The sequence below is a fragment of the Nilaparvata lugens genome, chromosome 1, assembly GCF_014356525.2.
Source record: "Nilaparvata lugens isolate BPH chromosome 1, ASM1435652v1, whole genome shotgun sequence".
In the NCBI taxonomy this organism is placed as follows: Eukaryota; Metazoa; Arthropoda; class Insecta; order Hemiptera; family Delphacidae; genus Nilaparvata; species Nilaparvata lugens.
In genome coordinates, this window is record NC_052504.1 from 4,457,884 (window position 1) to 4,476,571 (window position 18,688).

An 18,688-nucleotide genomic window follows, 5' to 3' on the forward strand; every position below is an offset into this window, starting at 1 on the left:
GTAACCACATAGCACGGTTCCATGCTTTCAACTGAGTTAATGAATAAGCAATACTCGGAGATCAAGGTCCTATTCTCGAATTCTTCCCAAGCACACTCAACTCCCATTACATTTGTTAACAACTAAGTCTACAATAGTAGTTCTGTGAACAGTAGACTTCGCGCTCAGTATGTTGTTATAACAACATAACATCATTTTTCCTGTTGTTATGTTTTCTCAAAAATTTATCAATTTGAAATATCTAGAAAAGATCCTAAATAAACATAGAGCTTTCTGTCCTATCGTACCGTGAAGTGTCGTCCCGGAATGTGAGCGTGAGCGCTGTTATCAGGTCTGGCTGCAACTGTCTACAACGTTGATGGGAAGATACATTTTCAAGATGTTCGATGTTTTTGAACGGTTACTTTATAACATTACAAAAAGTGATGTGGGCGAAGATGAGGCAATAAGAGCCCCCTCTTCCACTTTACCCACCAAGATTAGAGTGAGAAGCGGTGGTGGAGGAAGGCAAGTGGTAGAGTACTATCCCATGATGCTATACCACTCTAATCTACTAAAAACTAGTACTCTACCATGAACGTTTTCATTGGGAGAGTTCACAAGATAGTTAGTACTTGCACAGGGAACTCTACCACTAACTCTACTGATGAAAACCAGGCTTTAATTGACCGAGCGAAGTGAGGTCTAAGATTCAAGTCGAAGGTTTTGCATTTCTCTTTATGTTTATATATTTATGTTCCGCATTTACAGCGCAGCAATAGATTTTCATGAAATTTGGCAGGTATGTTCCTTTTTGAATTTCGCGTCGACGTATACATACGGTTTCTTGAAATTTTGCATTTTAAGGATAATACAAAAGGAAAAGGAGTCTCCTTTGAACGCCAATATTACCGTAAAAATCAGACTTTGGAATTATTTATCATAAATCAGCTGTCTAGTGGACTATAATAGGCTATCTATCTACTCTACCACTACTATGCTAATTAAAACTGTCTCGAGCTAGTAGAGTCGTCCCGTAGGCTATCAAGTTTAAGAAGTATTGTTATTATAAAATTAATTAAAAAGTTTTAATAAGTGTTAAAGTATTAATTTATTAAAGTATTGACATTGTAAGGTTGGTTCTGTTCACTAGACAACACACTTTACTATTCTTTACAACACACTTATTCTTTTATAACACTTATCTATTCTTATAATATTCTATTATAAAACACTTGATAACTGAAAAAAGTTACTCGACCAAGTAAGTAGAGTCAGCTCGGTAAGTCAGTTGGTCGACCACTAACTCTACTAGTGAAAACCAGGCTTGAAAGACATTCATCTCAAGAATATTGTGCGGGTACCACCTATTTCCTCATATTTCTTTTCTTGAGTACTTCTCTTAAATCTTTTACTGTATTACTTCAAAATCATGTAATATTATAAGTATCATTTACATTTCATCACTCACGTTTCTCTTTACTAACATTACTTTTGAACTGTCATTTTTTCAGAGAACAAAGTTAGCCCACTGTAGCCAAGCACGATTAAAGATTAAGATCTAGATTGTCATCACCTTCACACAGTAAGCATTCCTTATAAACAGCAGCATGAGAGCTTCCCATTTACCCAAGGCTGACAGTTTTGAATGAATTTCACAGCAGAGAAGACGCCTGTGGGTAGATCAGTTATACAGTAGCTTAGCTGTCTAGTTAGTGTCACCAGGAAGTAAAATAAACTCAGCTAATTCTCTGCTGCTATACTGCTAGCCACGTTTATATGCTATGAGTTTCTTCACGATCGAGGAAGTCATCTAGTATTTCACTAGTTCACGTATTTTCATAGCTCGAGTTACTCCGTGATGTGACAAAACATCTTGTTAGGCTAGTTACATACACGTCGATTTTTGGAGGTAAGATATTTTACCGTCCTTATGAGTTCTATCCTATACAACTAGTAATTCTGTGAACAGTAGACCTCGCGCTCAGTAAGTTACATTGACCTGTTGTTATGTTTTCTCAAAAATTAATAAATAATTTATCAATTTAAAATGTCTAGAAAAAATCATAAATAAACATAGAGCTTTCTGTCCTATCGAATGTGAGTGTGAGCGCTGTTATCAGGTCTGGCTGCAACTCTCTACAACATTGATGGAAAGATATATTTTCAAGATGTTCGATGTTTTTGAACGGGTAGTATTATAGTCCACTAGACAGCTGATTTATGATGAATAATTCTGATTTTTACGATAATATTGGCGTATGAAGGAGGCTTCTTTTTCCTTTTATATGCATCCTTGAAATGCAAAATTTCCAAAAACCTTGTATATACGTCGACGGGCATTTTAAAAAAAGAACATACCTGTCAAATTTCATGAAAATCTATTACCGCGGTTCGCCGGTAATGCGCAACATATAAACATTTAAACATTAAGAGAAATGCCAAACCGTCGACTTGAATGTTAGACCTCACTTCGCTCGGTCAATTAAACGAGCAATTTCTGTTTATATGTTTATATATCTGTATGTGACCGGATCTCGAAAACGGCTCTAAAGATTCTCACGAAATTTGGAACAAAGTAGGTTTATGATATGAAAATTCGATTGCACTAGGTCTCAACCCTAGGATAACTTGCTGAAGGACATTAAAAGGATGAATACGTCCTTCGAAAAACAGCTGGAAATTTTGTCGACTGTTGAAGGAAGTGAGTGAGCGAGTGCATGTGTGTGCTGGAACTGAGACAAAATTATGGCTCAGCTGTTGAACTTTTGTAATCATTCAATCAGTGCCGGTTGAACAAGAGCCGGTTAAATTTTAATCCTGATTAATTCCAGTAGAACCGATTTGATAAGCTATCTTTTTGAAATGGTCTTCTCTGATTTGGATTAAAATTTAACATGCTTTTGTGAGAGGAATTTTTGTATTCCTCTGGGAATTAATCTCAATCCACTGTGATTAGATAGAACCTTCCTGTATGAACTATAAATATATTTGAATTTCTTCTTTCTTAATAAATTTTATATTCTTTTGTACTCCAGAGCGGAGCTCGGTGCCCCGATATTTAAATTAAACAGACGATGTTTGTCAAGTTCCGTTTAATCTGATAGAATTCATAAGGATAGCGAAAAATCGAACGTCCAATAATCATCTAAGTGCATGGTTGGATTAAGTGTGCTTTAAACAAGACAGGAAGTATTTTAGAATGAACTGAAATAAGTTAACAAATTCGAGACAATTATCAAGTTAATTCCCTACAGACATAAATGTTGATCATTGCCTGAGCAGTACACATTTCAATTAATTCCTATCCATACTTTGACCGTGATGAAATAAATAATATCATCTAAATAATATATATTTTGATGATTATCAGTATTTTCTTGTTTAATACTTAAAAAAGAAGCCAACATATAATGACATAATTGGACGACATTACTTTCCATGTGTTTCTAGCTTTAGAATCCTTATATACTTCAAAAATCTAGAATTTTCATTTGTTGAGTTCAGAAATTTCTATCTACTGAACACAACTACACAACTGGATCCAGGTATTTTTTTAACTCTACTTTTTTCTCTTTAGCTCCTCAAACTGAATAAGTACACACTTCAAACATCACCGTTCTGACAAGTGGTAGTCAATTCACATATTGTGCAAAATAGCACGTAGTTAACAATAAACACTCCAAACAAACAGAGCGTGTGTCGTTTCAGATATACGTTTTCAAAATTCAAATAGGCAAGACTTATGACACAACTTGAGCAATTTTAATAGACACTCGATATCTGGATTCGACAGGATTAATTGGTTCAATTGAAGTTGATCAAAAATGAGTAATCAACTGGAAAGTCTTCATTTCAAGTGTAGCTGGTTGCACAAAAACTTTTGATTGATGCACTTTAACAAATTATAGCACGTCAAATGCTGTGATAGACACGTGCAACATAGAATTCACTAAGGGTGTCCGTAATCGAGTGGATCAGATGCTGGCTTTATGATTCAGAGGCCCGGGTTCAAATCCCGGCCCGGGCAAGATATTTATCTCAGGCCACTCCCGTGTTTCGGATGGACACGTTAAGTCGTCGGTCCCGGCTGCCTAAAAAGCAGTCGTTAGGTCATGTTAGAAGCCCTGAAATTGATCAGTTGCGACCTGAAAACTCTGACACCAGACCTGAGCCAGCCAGGTCACACGATATTATTATCATTGAATTCACTCGAATGTACAAGGTTCTTAAGACTTGAATTTTTTTCTATTGTTTAGGCTAGGGTGATGCCCACATGAGCCTGTGCTTGCGCGAGAATATAGACTATCCTTAGACAAGTACATAGACTATCCTTTTCTATATATAGTATCCTTGATGCTTGCGGACGTGGTAAATAGGATGCTTGGAGCTATAGTGAGGTCCACATTGTAATGACAGTCGAGAATGATCGAAGAACAGAGTTTCCGATTCTCTGTCTTGTCACTGCCTACTATATAAGGTAGCTGATACCGTTATATCTTATGTATTGTAATATCAACTGATCATTCATGTTTGAAATAATCAATAATTATATTTTATTAGTCAAGACAAGAAATATTTTTCAATGATTAATACATTTTTGTAATTGAGATTTTATTAAAAATTCGACTGAGTCATTATATTTTATTAGTCATGACAAAAAATATTTTTCAATGATTAATAAATTTTTGTAATTGAGGTTTTGTTAAAAATTCGACTGAGTCATTGTCAATATTGTAGAACACTTCCATAATTGAATAAAAACACAAATATGTTGTCAAATTCTACACAGTTTTATTCGGTACACGATCATGGTTTCGTGACCACACCGGTCACATTTTCAACTGGAAACCATGGTCTTTGACATGGAATTTGACATATTTGTGTTTTTATTCAATTTTGAGATTTTGTTAATAAATTATATTTCTACATAGTTGAAAAACGATCTGACAACGTTTCGAAGCTAGAAACGGATGGCGCTATCTTCTTTGTCGAATGATAGACAAGGATGGCAACAATAATGGTAATCAATAATACTGTCATTATAACGTGAACCTCACCATAGGTGATTGGCAATGGGATGAATGATGATACATATGTACACCTACAGATTTAGGTGGGTTCCAAACCCCAGAAGGGATTTTTATACACATAAATGACAATTAGAGGAGTCGGAAAACGTATGATTTCAACATTCTCATGGAATATCCCCCTTTTCCATTATTAAAGGGACACACGGAATACGCTGTTTCACAATATTAGCAAATTTTTCTAGGCAACTTGTTTCCAACAAAAAAATTGACAACTTTATTGTGGTAAGAAGTTGGATTTTTTTATAAAACTATTTGTGGACAACATTATATGTTGACAAATTTGGTCTACAACTTTTTTGTAGAAAACTATTTTTGGAAAGCATTTTGTTGACATCTCTGGTGTAAACGAGGTAAGGCGTTCTCCCTCTACATCTAAACAAAAAATTGACAACTTTTTGCCCTACAGTTTAGAATAGCAAATTGTTTTCTACAGAAATGAACAACTTTTCTGAAGGAAACTAAATTAGGACAGCATTTTATTGTTGAAAACTATACTGTGAACGCAGCTTGAGTGTTCTAAAGAGTCAAACAACAACCAAATATTGTTAATATACAACAGAAATAAAATTTACATTTAATAATTACTGTGGCTACTCTCATAATATTATGTACTACTATCATTCAATATATTTAGTGCTGTATTCAATTCAACAAATTGGAGTAGTTTCAAATTTTGTGAAATGCGCAGCAAAATTTTGTCGGCAACTGAAATTTAATAAAACAATGTTTTCAAGAAAATTTTTGTTTTTCACTTGGGAAACACTGAGAGAATTGGCAACTAAATATCCCCTTCTACAATTCTATACCGAATAGGCTTTCAAAATTGACAACTTTGTTAGGCTACTTCACATTTGAGTACAGCAACTTGTCGTCAATCAAAAAAGTTGACAAATTTTTGTAGTAAACTTTGTAGACAAAATTTTGTAGAAAACTATCTTATTTGTGGGCAACATTTTGAGAACAACTTTGGTCTACAACCTTTTTGCAGAAAACTATTTTTTGACATCAGTGTAAACTCAGCTTATAAGGAGGTTTCCAAAAATAATATCGCCTGCTGCAAGTTGAGTTACGGTATCGAATTTTTAAATTAAGAGTTAATTAAAACTACATCTTTCTAGTTCCAGAAAAAATGAAAATGAATAAGCTACCTACCTACTTTTTTGACATTTATGAGAAGTAACAGTGGACCGGTAAATGATTGTTCAGATTGATATCTGCAAAAATTCTACAGACGCATAAAATTATTAGATTCAAACAAAAAACTCATCAGTTTGACAGAATGAATGCTTAATAGAGTTGTGGTTTTAACTGACAAAACACTTATTGCACAAGAGGAGTAAAATTTTAAATTATGAATTTAAAAAAGACTCACCTCCTTTGTTTAGATTGGCACCCTCCTCAATAGGAATAACAAGAAGAGGGAATACTCCACTAAGTCCAACAATAACTGAGCCTATCAGCGACCACAACATAGGATTGTAATCCGTAGTCGGAATAACATTGTTCAGAAAATCTATTGAATTCAATTGATCCATCACTGTTCTGTAGAAATCACCGATTTGATAAGATGCGGTAGAATTACTAGAGCAGGCGACGATACTCAATGAACTGAAGTTGCTTTGCAAATCCATTTTGAAAAAGCACTTAACACGAATTCAAACTAATAATAAATGAAGCTACACAAACTTCATAACATTAGACAAGTTTCAACATGAACTGTAAGGGGCTTCCGAATAATTTTGTGAACTGACAGTGCTAACAAAGACTCTTGTTGAATACACCGCAGCTACTAACCTTATTCCGTCGTATTTATTGCTTACAGAAAAGTCCCCCATTGAAGCCCAGCTTGTTTACTTCAGCGTTACAAATTTGTTTGTACAGATAGCAGCACCTCCTGGGCTGTCATCTTAGACCAGTTATAGAATAGACACGCCCCATACTGAAAGTCGGAGAAGCCAACATTTACTGTCATATCGCCCCATCATGACGTCAGCATCGTATAGAAAACTCTTCTGTAGTTTGTTTACATTGTTTTCCATAGCAGATTGCACGGTATATCGAAGAAGATATTTCTTCTAAATATCGTGGCAAATTGTGTCTATTTCAGATGGAAGTGAATTATTAAAGAACTAATAAATTGAAAATAATATTGTCTCTTTTCTTTATAGGGCTTATTGTAATAACTATAGAAAAAATAATTAATATTTATTTAAGATATTATCTTAAAAGGGTACTAAGATTTTTATTTATTTATTATTTAATGCTGACGGCACGATGGGGCGATATGGCAGTAGATGTTCATCGACTTTCAGTATGAATATACAATGGGGCGTGTCTATTCTATAACTGGTCTAAGGCTGTCATGCTCATGCAAGGTCTATAGAAACCAACGATCTATATACTAACTGGATAGCAAACTGAGTAGTGAGTAGGCTTCGCCAGCCGAAAAACGGTCATCTTTTCAGCCATACCCACCACCAGTGGGCAACACGAGTGAGTAGCCTACTGCCAGCCGGAGGCCTATTAATTAATAACTTTCATTATGCTCCATAAGTCGAGCACCTTGCACGATGGTTTCATAAAAGGAAGTGGTAGTTCAGTAAGTGGAATGTATTTATTATTTTATGTAGATTGAAATAGCCTCCCATTATTCTTACTATTCATTTCATATTGTGTGTTCATGGAAGGTTGCGGTGCATTCACCATTTCGACCAATTACAGTGGAATGAGTTCGGTGAGAGCTTTTGACAGTTTAGTAACCAGTTGCCAAGTCGCCATCTTGGGCCACTATTATTTCTCATACTCATCAACGATCTCCACCTTCAGAATTCTAGTCTGCTGTTTGCTGATGATACTACCATAGTTGGTAAGGGCAGTGGACCCCTGGAAGCTAAACGCTGTGCACAGGAGCTGTTTTCCGAGGCTAAAGAGTGATTTGCTGCAAAAAAACTCAAGTTGAACGAGGCCAAGACACAGGAGATGCTTTGTACTCTTGGCACCCACGCTCCAAGGGACAAAGCAGTCACTTTGCTTGGCTTTGAAATCGATGCCAAATTAAGTTGGGAGCTGCATATTGACTAGGTATGCAGGAGACTGTCTAGAGCAATCTACCTGTTCAGAAAGCTATAAGAAGTCTCCTGAGTCTCAAGAAACCTCTAATGATGTATCATGCGGTGTTTGGCAGTTATGTGCAGTATGGAGCTCTTGTCTGGGGTCATTCTCCGCATGCCAATGACATCCTGCTACTTCAAAAGAAGACACTGCGTGTCCTTACCTACAGTGACTTCACTGCCCATTGTCGACCCATCTTCAGACGCCTGAAAGTGCACACCATCTTCGGGCTGTACATACTGGCCTCACTTACTGCAGTGAAGGTAAACAGGGCCAACATGATGAGTAGGTGTCAGGTGTATTCATACGGTACCCGCGGAAGGCTACAGTTGGAGATTCCATGCTGTAGGTTGTCAAGAGTGAAGGACTCTTTCCCAGTGTTGGCTCTCAAAATGTTCAACCTGCTGCCGGGCTTGGTGAGGGATCTTCCTATTGCTGTTTTCAAGAAGAGGCTGTCAAGGAGGCTGATTGAAAGAAGCTACTACAGTATCAGTGATTTCCTTGGGGATAGCTTTGAGGGACTGTGATGCCACGCCATCTTGATTCTGAAGTTTAAAGTTATTTTTTCTATTTTTGATGCGATCTATCCGGGAACACCTGGCTGAAAATCAAGACTTTGGATATTTGGATAAGAGTGGAGCATTGGTCGTCTGATGTTATAGTCAGGTCCACGTAATAATGGCAGTGGAGAAAGATAGGAAAACAATGTTGCCGATCCTCTGTCTTGTCAATGCCTACTATGGAGGGTAACTGATACCGGGTTATTGATGTAATTAAATGTTCATTCTTGTTTAAATAATCAATCATATTTTATCAGGCAAGAAATTATATTTTTCAATGATCTCATTATGAAATTTCATAATCAAGATCAAATACCGGTATTTTGTTAATGAATTATATTTCCACATTCTTGAAAACGATCTGGCAACAGATCAATGTGAGAAAGAGATAGCGCTATCTGCTTTGTTGAATTATAGACAAGGTTAGCAATACAATTGCTAATCAAACTCTTCTATTATAACTTGGACCTTACTATATATAAAGGCCGGTTTGTCGTTTCCAAAACATTCAGGTTTACATAATGTATCATCCTTTTCACATCTACTCTTTCTCACTTTCCAAAAATAATTCCATTGATGACAGCACGAGTAACCATTAATTAAAAAGTTTATTAGGGTTTTTATAAGAAATAATCAATATTCCAGCTCTGTTATGAAAATACAACATGGGTCTAAAATGTTATCCAACTGATGTAGCCAACATTACATTTTTGCTATGGTCTGTTGCAACCTACATAAAAATAACATTGGCTTGGACAAGCTTGTATTATAAATTTAGAAATATAAATTTCTTCAATTTATAAAATAATAATAAAATAAATAGACCTTTATTCAACGACAAGTTCATTACAGAATAGCAATAACAAATATTGAATTCAACAACAAGTTAATCTTCCAATCCTCCAATCTGCTTTTGAATAATCATTTCTTTCTACACCGAGTATATTCTGTAAATATTTTATTTTCGGTATTTCCAAATCACACATGTGTTGACTTGTCAATGCAGCCTTTCTGTTATACTGTATTATAATTGGAAACTCTAAAATTAGCATGTTACTTATAATACCGTTGATATCCAATTCTTTCCTCCTATTAATAGAACAGCTCCAGGAAAAGACTAAAGTTAACATTCTATCGATCTTCAACATTGACTTTGCATTTCCATTGCCATTTCTATGAATTTCTAGGAAAATATCAATTCATCTGACTGATCAACATTAAAATTGAAATGGTGCAATATATTTTGAGCTACAATAAATTTCGTTAAAAATACAGCTGATAATTATATTTGAAATTGCATGTAGTTTAGAGTTAACATTAAAGAGTTTACATTAACATCACATTACAGTTTAAAACTAATCAAAAAGTTATATTCTTCACTAATAACTCAATAGTTTTTCCAGTTTCCCAAAAGATCCCGACCTGAGAAAGAAAACGATAATAGCAACAAAAAGGAAAGATTTTAAGCCTTTGCAGTGGAGTAGTCTGTGCAGTAAACATTTTTCCACAAATGCATTCCAAATAAAGCATGATGCTTTTTTCAAGCTTCTGAATCCTAGAGCAATACTTACAATTTTTGAGTTTCTGGAGCATCTGAAGCCTACTCCACCCGCGAAGAAAAAAAGGACAATTGTGAAAGCACAGGTGAGTTTCACAGTATTAATGAATTAAAATGAAATATTCTGTTGATTAATTATCAATTCCACATTGTTGAAAGAGGATCTAGCAACAGAGCTAAGCGAGAAAGAGAAAGCGCTATCCGTTTTGTTGAATGATAGACAAGGATAGCAATATCATTGCTATAGTGTGGTCCACGTTATAATGGCAGTGAATAAAGATAAAAGAATAGCGATGCCGATTCTCTGCATCAATTAATTATATTTCTACACTGTCAAAAATATAATTGACATCGTTGTGGACCTAGAAGAGAATAGTACAACCGGCTTTGTCGAATGATAGACAAGGATAGCAAAACCAAAGTTGATCAAATACTGTCATTATAATGTGGACCTCACTATAATTACCCATGCCATTTTAACGTGGACCTCACTATATATCTTGGGACCGGTTCTTCCAGCATGCAGCTCAATATCCATTTAGTATTATTTAGCTCGTTGGTGAACAGCATTCTCCCAGCATTTTCTATCCTAGTTTTAAAAATTTAAAACTAAATTTCAAACAGCATTTTCTATCCTAATAATTAAAAATGAAATGAAAAATGATTTTTTGTCAACTATTGTTTGTATCATTTATAATATTCTATGCTCTTTTTCCAATTTGTTTCAACAGCTGTCTTCGATAATACTGTTGGCAACCCTGCAAAAAGTACTCTGATTCTTGAAGAGGAAGTGAGTGAGAAAGAGAAAGCACGACTACAAAAGTGAACCAAAAATTTATTTTGTGTTTATAGTTCTAAATTATTTTTATTTGTATTTTTTATGACGGGATCATACAATGTGTTTCAATTGTTTTTCAAATTTGAATTGCCAGTAAGCAAAAACTATGTATATTATAACGTTAATTTGTTGCAAACTCTTTCTTTGTTGGTAAAAACAGTATTCAGTTACACATTCCTTTCGTATTCTCATGTAAAGTTGTTTTGTTTTGTTTCGCAGATAGTTATGGATTTGCAAGTAAGTTGAATATAATTCTACAAATTTTTACTCATTTAGAATTATTGCATTGTTAATTTGAATTATAGATTCTATATCTAGCTTAATTATTCTTTTGTCTCTTGTTTTTCATAGTTGAAGTATTACAAACAATAGTTTGTTGTTGCTTTCTTTTCTCGTGTTAGACGTGAATGGTGAGTCTGTACTTTTTGCTGAGTATGTAAAATTGAGGTGGGACTACCCGGAAGCTATGAGCTTAATTTATCTGTTAGATGAGCAGTTTTATAAATCTTAAATTTAGCCATATTGTACTGTTACTGTTTCAAATATAAATGTTTTTCAAGTCGAATGTATATAAACAGAAAGATGTTACGGTATATTACTTTCATCGCAAGTTAGTACAGTACTTACATTAAACAATGAAAGTTTTGTTCAGCAGATGTTGAACGTCGCGTTCGTCCGATGTTATCAAATAGGTTTTAAACTATTGTTTTGACAACTTAAAGAATTGAAAATAATGCTGAAATTAGGTTATGTTGCTGTTTGCTGACTCAGTTTTTTAAATTAACGCAACTTACATCATGAGACTATACGTAGTTTTGTATTTTTCAATTTATTTGTGAAATGAGTTAGGAAGAAAATAAACTTAGGTACCTGTTGAATCACTAACGTCTCCTAAACAATTAATTTTCATTTTTTTGAATTCATTCAAGTTTTATTGTTTACATAAGCAATACATCAAAATACAAAACATCTCATCAGATATCTATAACTAAACATTTAAAGATACTAGGTACCTACTTCTAAAAGGTCAATTTGACTATATTATAATGTTTCAAAAATACAGTAGAATTTAACTTGAAACGTATAAAGTACACAACTCAAATAAACATTTTGGAATGATGTAACTGATGATGGAAATGAACCTTAACATGTAAAACTTAATAATAACTTATTATTCGTATGATAGCCAAAGGTGGCTTAGTTGATAATTCACTCTGCATACATTATTAACAATGTCTTCTGTTTCAAAAAGATTTTCGTTGTTTGAAATAAAAATTGTTGATAGTAATATGCACACATTTTCAAAGCTCTCTTGTAGGCTATGTATTGTAAGCTTTTCACAACATATGTGAATTCTAATTGATAAGTTCTTGAAAGCTTTGAAAATGGAAATTGCATCACAATACTATCGAAGTTTCAATGTAAAGTTAACTAAAAACCTCTGTTTTGCAGGCCAAAAAAATTCCACCAAAAGCTAGCAGGGTGTCTAGAAAAAAGCGTGGTGAGTCGATGAAAACTGTTGCATTTTTTGTTCTTCATAATCAAAATAAAATAAATTGGGACTTGAGTCAACCAAAATTATATAGACATAACCAGATTTCTCTACTTTCACATTAAAGCTCATGTGATAGAATTACTGACGTTAACAGGTGCAGCATTTTCACATTGAATTTCACCCACATGGATTTGAATAAGAAACTGAATATATTCAATAAAATGGGCTTGATTAAGAATCTGACAATTCTACTTAATCTGGCAAAGCTCTCTGCATGTATGTCATGGGAAACTTGAGAATTGTATTATATCAATAAAGGACATTAGCAGATGATTTATCCAACAATAGTTTTTCTCTCAGCCTATTTTACAAACTTTTTACATATTTTAAGAACCATGGAAAAATACATTTTCAACACAAAAACTCATTAAATCTTATTTTTTTCAACAGGTGGGAGGCGAAAAGGTAAAAAATTAGATGAGGAAGCATTTTACCATCCTGGCTCACCCAACTCAAAAAAGGTAAACTTTCAAAATATCAAATCTATTCCACAAAATTCCCCACATCTTCATAAATATACTTTCGCGGAGCTAACGTTTGAATATACAGGGTGGAGCATTTGAATATATCCCACGAAAGGTGGTACAGCTGAAGACCATGGATTCTACATTGAATTTGCAACAAAAAATTTCCAGTAAAATTTTCTTTTATCGACCTTAGTTTTCGAGATTTATCAATTTTTCGGTTTTTTTTTAAAAAACGTTAATAACTAGTAGACCATCAGTCAAAATCTAATTTCAAGGACAAGGTTAGAAAGAGGAAAAATTTTCCAAATCAAAATTTTTATTCACAATACAAACAATTGAGGGTCCTGCCAAACCAATAAGTTTCATATAATTTGTTCCTTTGTTTGACATTTTTGAACATTTTATGAGCGTTTAAAGTTGAAGTTCAAAGCAAAATTTCAAACAGTTTGAACACTCATGAAAAGTTCAAAAACGTCAAAAAAGGAACAAATTATATGAAACTTATTGGAAATTTCTTGCTCTTTCCAACCATGTCCTTGGAATTTGATTTTGACTGATAGTTTTCTAGTTATTGACGTTTTAAAAAAATACCGAAAAATCAAAATATCTCGAAAACTAAGGTCGATATAAGAAAATTTTACTGGACATTTTTTGTTGCAAATTTCATGTAGAATCTGTGGTCTTCGGCTGTTACACCTTTCGTGGGACACTCTGTATATGTTTTTATATGTGGTTTGAGTCAAAACATCGATTAATAGCAGTATATAAGGTGTTTCCAATTTGTTTCTATACATTCCAATTAAAAATTAAGAAATTCATCAGTCTTTATTTGTTTTCTGTAGGCCTATTTGGAGTATTTGCTTAACAAAGAACTCATCATTATTCACAAACTAAACGGTTGGAACTATTTTCCTATGAATAAATACAAAGACTGCATTGATCAACTACTTTTATGAATTGTATACTATCCAGGCTCCTTTTCCAATTGTTCCATTAATTGTGAGTAAAAACAAGAATGAATTAACTTGTCAGTTAATCTTATTTACATCATTTGAAACACTGAAATGGTTGAAAAAATTGGGAGGTTTTGTTTGAAACTGCATTGTTATGCTCTGATTACGTTGATTTCAAGATCTACCGGTTTAGTAATATTTACTTCAAACTACTGTATCAGCATTCCTTACGAAAATAACATCAGCAAATATCACTCATCTAATGCTGGATAAATTAATGAATCAGTGCCATTTCATCGATTTATAGTGAAATTTACCTTATTAAGTCAACATCTGATCAACATTGGTTTTCTATTCTTGTCTGTCATTGAAAAAATCAGATAGCTCTATCTGAATTACAGCATTTAATTTGGATTTTCTTTTAATAATAATGATTAATTCATTAGCATTTAAATAATTGCAATATCTCAGTAATTTCCATCTATAGTTCTATCCTTTTCCAATTCTGCAGCATTGCTAAATCATTTTGAAACTATGTAGAAATATGTTAAACTATCAAAATAGTTATGACAAATATTTTTTCTCGACGAACCCAATATGATAGATAGATACAATACAAAACATATACATAGATAGATAGATAGATAATTGCCTTTATTTATCACACTTAAAAATATTACATTGTTTCATTGCACCATTGTCTCTGTTCATCTGTCAAAACTCGAGTAGTTTCTTTTCTCTCTTTTATTAACATCCGGCTGCCTAAAAAGCAAGAGGCCCTGAAATTGATCAGTTGCGACCTGAAAACTCTTACACCAGACCTGAGCCCGCCAGGTCACTCAATATTATTATTATTATTATTAACATCTATAATTTTACTATCGTTTCTTCAGTTTTTCAACCCTCTTGTTCTTCTTTCTTAAATTGCTTAGATGTGTTTTGTATATTTTTTATAATTTTATTGATTGTATTTTTCTAATAGGCTCACGATCAGTCTTGTGAGCCATTTAATTCTTTTTATATTTTCATGATATACAAATTATATCTTACAAATGTTTATGCAATTGTTGTGAAAGTGAAAAAGAATCAATACATTTTTATTTATTTATTTACAAGTGTTGTGGGTGAAGTTGAGGCAATAAGAGCTACCTCTTCCACTTAACCCCCACTTAATCCATGATATTAACCAGATCCTGATTGATCCATTGCTCACTATTTACAAGAATTAACAATTAATATGTTATCACATATACCGGGATGACTATAAACGGCGATTGAAAAGATTGCAATAATGCCTTTCTACTGACTTTGAAACGTGAATCTCACAATAGATTTCTACATTTTTGTTTGCAGATCAAAATCGAGATTGATTCAGATGGCGAAGGAGTGGCAGGGGGAGGTGGAGGCGTACAAGAAGAGGAGGAGAAGATTGATGATAATGATGAAGAAGAAGAAATGGAGCAGACAGTTAACGGAGAGGATGAGATGATAGACATCGACGAGAGTGCCTTTCTGACGGTCAAAAGAGAATTGATTGACGAAGATGTGTTGGTGCCACAGGTCAGTCAAGCTACATAACACTGTTACATTAAATACTTTATACAATTAATTGTTTAGAAGTTCCAATGTAATTAAGGAGCTCTGACGTGATGTGTTCCATAAAGAGATAAATCCAATGCATGGATTCGTGTTCCATAAAGTGATAAATCCAATGCATGGATTCAATTCACGTTTTGTCATTTACAAGAGAATTCAATTCTTTGGGGGAATTGCTTTCTACTTTTTTAAATATCTCTATATGAAAATGAATTCTGTTTGTGTGTTAGTTTGTTTGTCCCCTATATACTCGAAAACTACTTGACAGAACGGCATGAAACTTTGGGAATATGTTGTGTGAATATTGGGGATGGTTTCTGACCAGAAATTTTAATAGGGGGGCTAATAATAATTATATATTAATCCATTTTACCGACCTATTTTTTCGAAATTGTCTGCCGAGCGGCTAACGTAGAACGGGAAGATCATCATGATTCAAGATCATGTTGTGATAATATGATTTAGCATCTAAACTAACCAGCTGTAATAAACACATCACTGTGATAAAATTGTTTACTGGTATTAAAACTATAGTTTTGAGCATATAGGAAGTCCGTATTGAAATGTAAATAAAAATATTGATTGTAAATAAATAAATTTCATGATTCGCCAAATAAAGTCAAGTGTGACATGAAATACATTGACTTTTTGGCGGTACGAAGTTCGCCGGGTAAGCTAGTTATTTAATAAATAATTGAAGCCGATAAACTACTTTTTACTATAAAGTCGAGTTCAGAGGAAATGAAACGATCTTACTTGATACTTGTCGTTGTCGAAGACTGGGGATTCCAGATAGTGTCACGAACAATTTTTGTTGCTAGCCATTTTGGCTAGAACTGCTTCAGAAAAGGGGGCTCATCCTGAAGCTCAGCAAATTGTCCAAAAATAGGTTATGTTTACACTTCATGGTTTTTGTCCAATTTTGAGTCAAAAATAGGCTATAGATATAAACTAGGAATTAGAAATTTTCCTCATCACTTATGCCCGGTTGCAGAGTCGTCACATAAAGTTAGAATCAGGCTTTTAACTTATTTATGAAGCCATAACTCCACTTTTCGTTTTACAGATGCCTGGCTTACTTTAGACTAGTAGCTCTGTGAACAGTAGACCTCACGCAGTATTCTCATCCACAAGTACCAGATGTCAACTGTTTTAAATGTTAACAAACTCAGTTCACGTTTGAATTTGTATTTCATATGATATAATTCATCCAGTTCCGTGATGATCTTTCTATCTGATGAGAATTAATTTTTTAGAATCAAGAATATTATAATTTCTCCAACATTATTTAGTTCATTTGTTTATTTTTATTCACCTATTAAATTAGTTTTTTCGAATGTGAGAATATTGATACTGATGGGCACGCATAATAATACCATGACTGCAAAACAAAATATTGAAATCAAAGACCTTGAAGCTGCGATTAGACCAAATTTATTAAAAAAAATGTTAATAACTCAATCCTTTTAGATTATATTAGATTGAACATAACTTATCATACACTTGTTGAACATATGTGTTTGTCAACTTCCGTTCAATCTAATAGAATCTATAAGGATAAAGTTATAACCATTTTGTTAATAACTTTGGTGTATACCCAGCTTAAAGATGCATACCTCTTTAATGTCTTTGATTGAAACTATATACCTTATACAAATACAGTAATAGACTGGCTTCTCCACACATCTGTGTAATCACTTGTCAGCTGATTTATGATGAATAATTCTATAGTCTAATTTTTACTCTAACATTGGCGTATGAAGGAGGCTCATTTTTCGTTTTATATTATCCTTGATATGCAAAATTTCCAAAAACCTTGTATATACGTCGACGCGCAATTCGAAAAGGAACATACCTGTCAAATTTCATGAAAATCTATTACCGCGTTTCGCCGTAAATGCGCAGCATATAAATATATAAACATATAAACATTTAAACATTAAGAGGAATGCCAAACCGTCGACTTGAATCCTAGACCTCACTTCGTTCGGTCAATTATCGAGATTAGCCATATGGTTTATCAATTTTATGTGAGGTCTTTTAGGTCTGTTCACAGTAATGTCGATCGAAACTTTGCCCGATGCCAAGACATTGGTTGGATAGAAGCATGTACGGAAAAAGTGAATAGAGCTGCAGTGTGACTTATGTGTGATGCTAATTCCAGATATAGCTAAATGGGCTTCGACAAACGACTGTGCAACGACCAACCATCTATGTCAGTGATTTTAAACTATGTCTCACATAGCTATGTTTGATTTTATGTAACGACTCTGCAACCGGGCATTAGTGAACTGAGTTAAAAGCGCTTATGTACCCAGTAATCAATATGTCAAATGTCAGTTCTGGATGTGTGGTGCTGAATATTCATTTATCCATGTTTTATTCATTTATTTACACATTGATACATACAATATCATTCTCAATTATGAATGATTGGAAAAGGAAGAACAGGCTTAAAGCCCGTTGTATGAATATGTGTGATTCCAGTTGATGCTGCTCAATATCTGACAGGGCTCTGGAATTTGCTCCTCTCTCACTACTCTGGTGTAGGAGAAGTAATTTGATTTCCATGCAGCCTCTGAAGCAATTTCCTCTTATCCAGCCTCCTGTTGGATCTGGAAAACGACCGCGCAGTGGTCTGGAATCATTGGGTCAACTACTTGAACTGTATAATCCCAGGAATCCAAATTTGTTAGAAATGTATCCAAGCATGCAGTTTCTCTTGTTGGAAGGTGACTGGCTACAAACAATGTGCATCCACTGAAGCAAGATGTACAGCAACACAACACAACACGTTGAAACATTTCAAAAATATTTTCGGAAGGAATATTCAAATTTGAGAAAGCAAATGCCCTCCTGAGTACTTCATTCAAAGTCGTTTTTTCAAGAATATCGCATGTAAACTGTTCACGTGCAAAAAGAATGCATGATTTGACTGTTTTTCATTTCATGAGATTTAATTGATGTAGGCCTACCAA

General features: G+C 33.9%; 1 protein-coding gene across 1 annotated transcript in view; it reads right to left on the reverse strand.

Moving 5' to 3' along the window:
* The window catches only part of LOC111050256 (zinc transporter ZIP13 homolog), a 60,450-nt gene extending 53,524 nt beyond the window's left edge, over nt 1-6,926 (reverse strand). Inside the window, exon 1 of the mRNA XM_022336552.2 lies at nt 6,445-6,926. Within this exon, the coding sequence (XP_022192244.2) occupies nt 6,445-6,703 (259 nt within the window). The 5' untranslated portion in view covers nt 6,704-6,926. The remainder of the gene's footprint in view (nt 1-6,444) is intronic.
* Between the last annotated feature and the right edge of the window lie 11,762 nt (nt 6,927-18,688).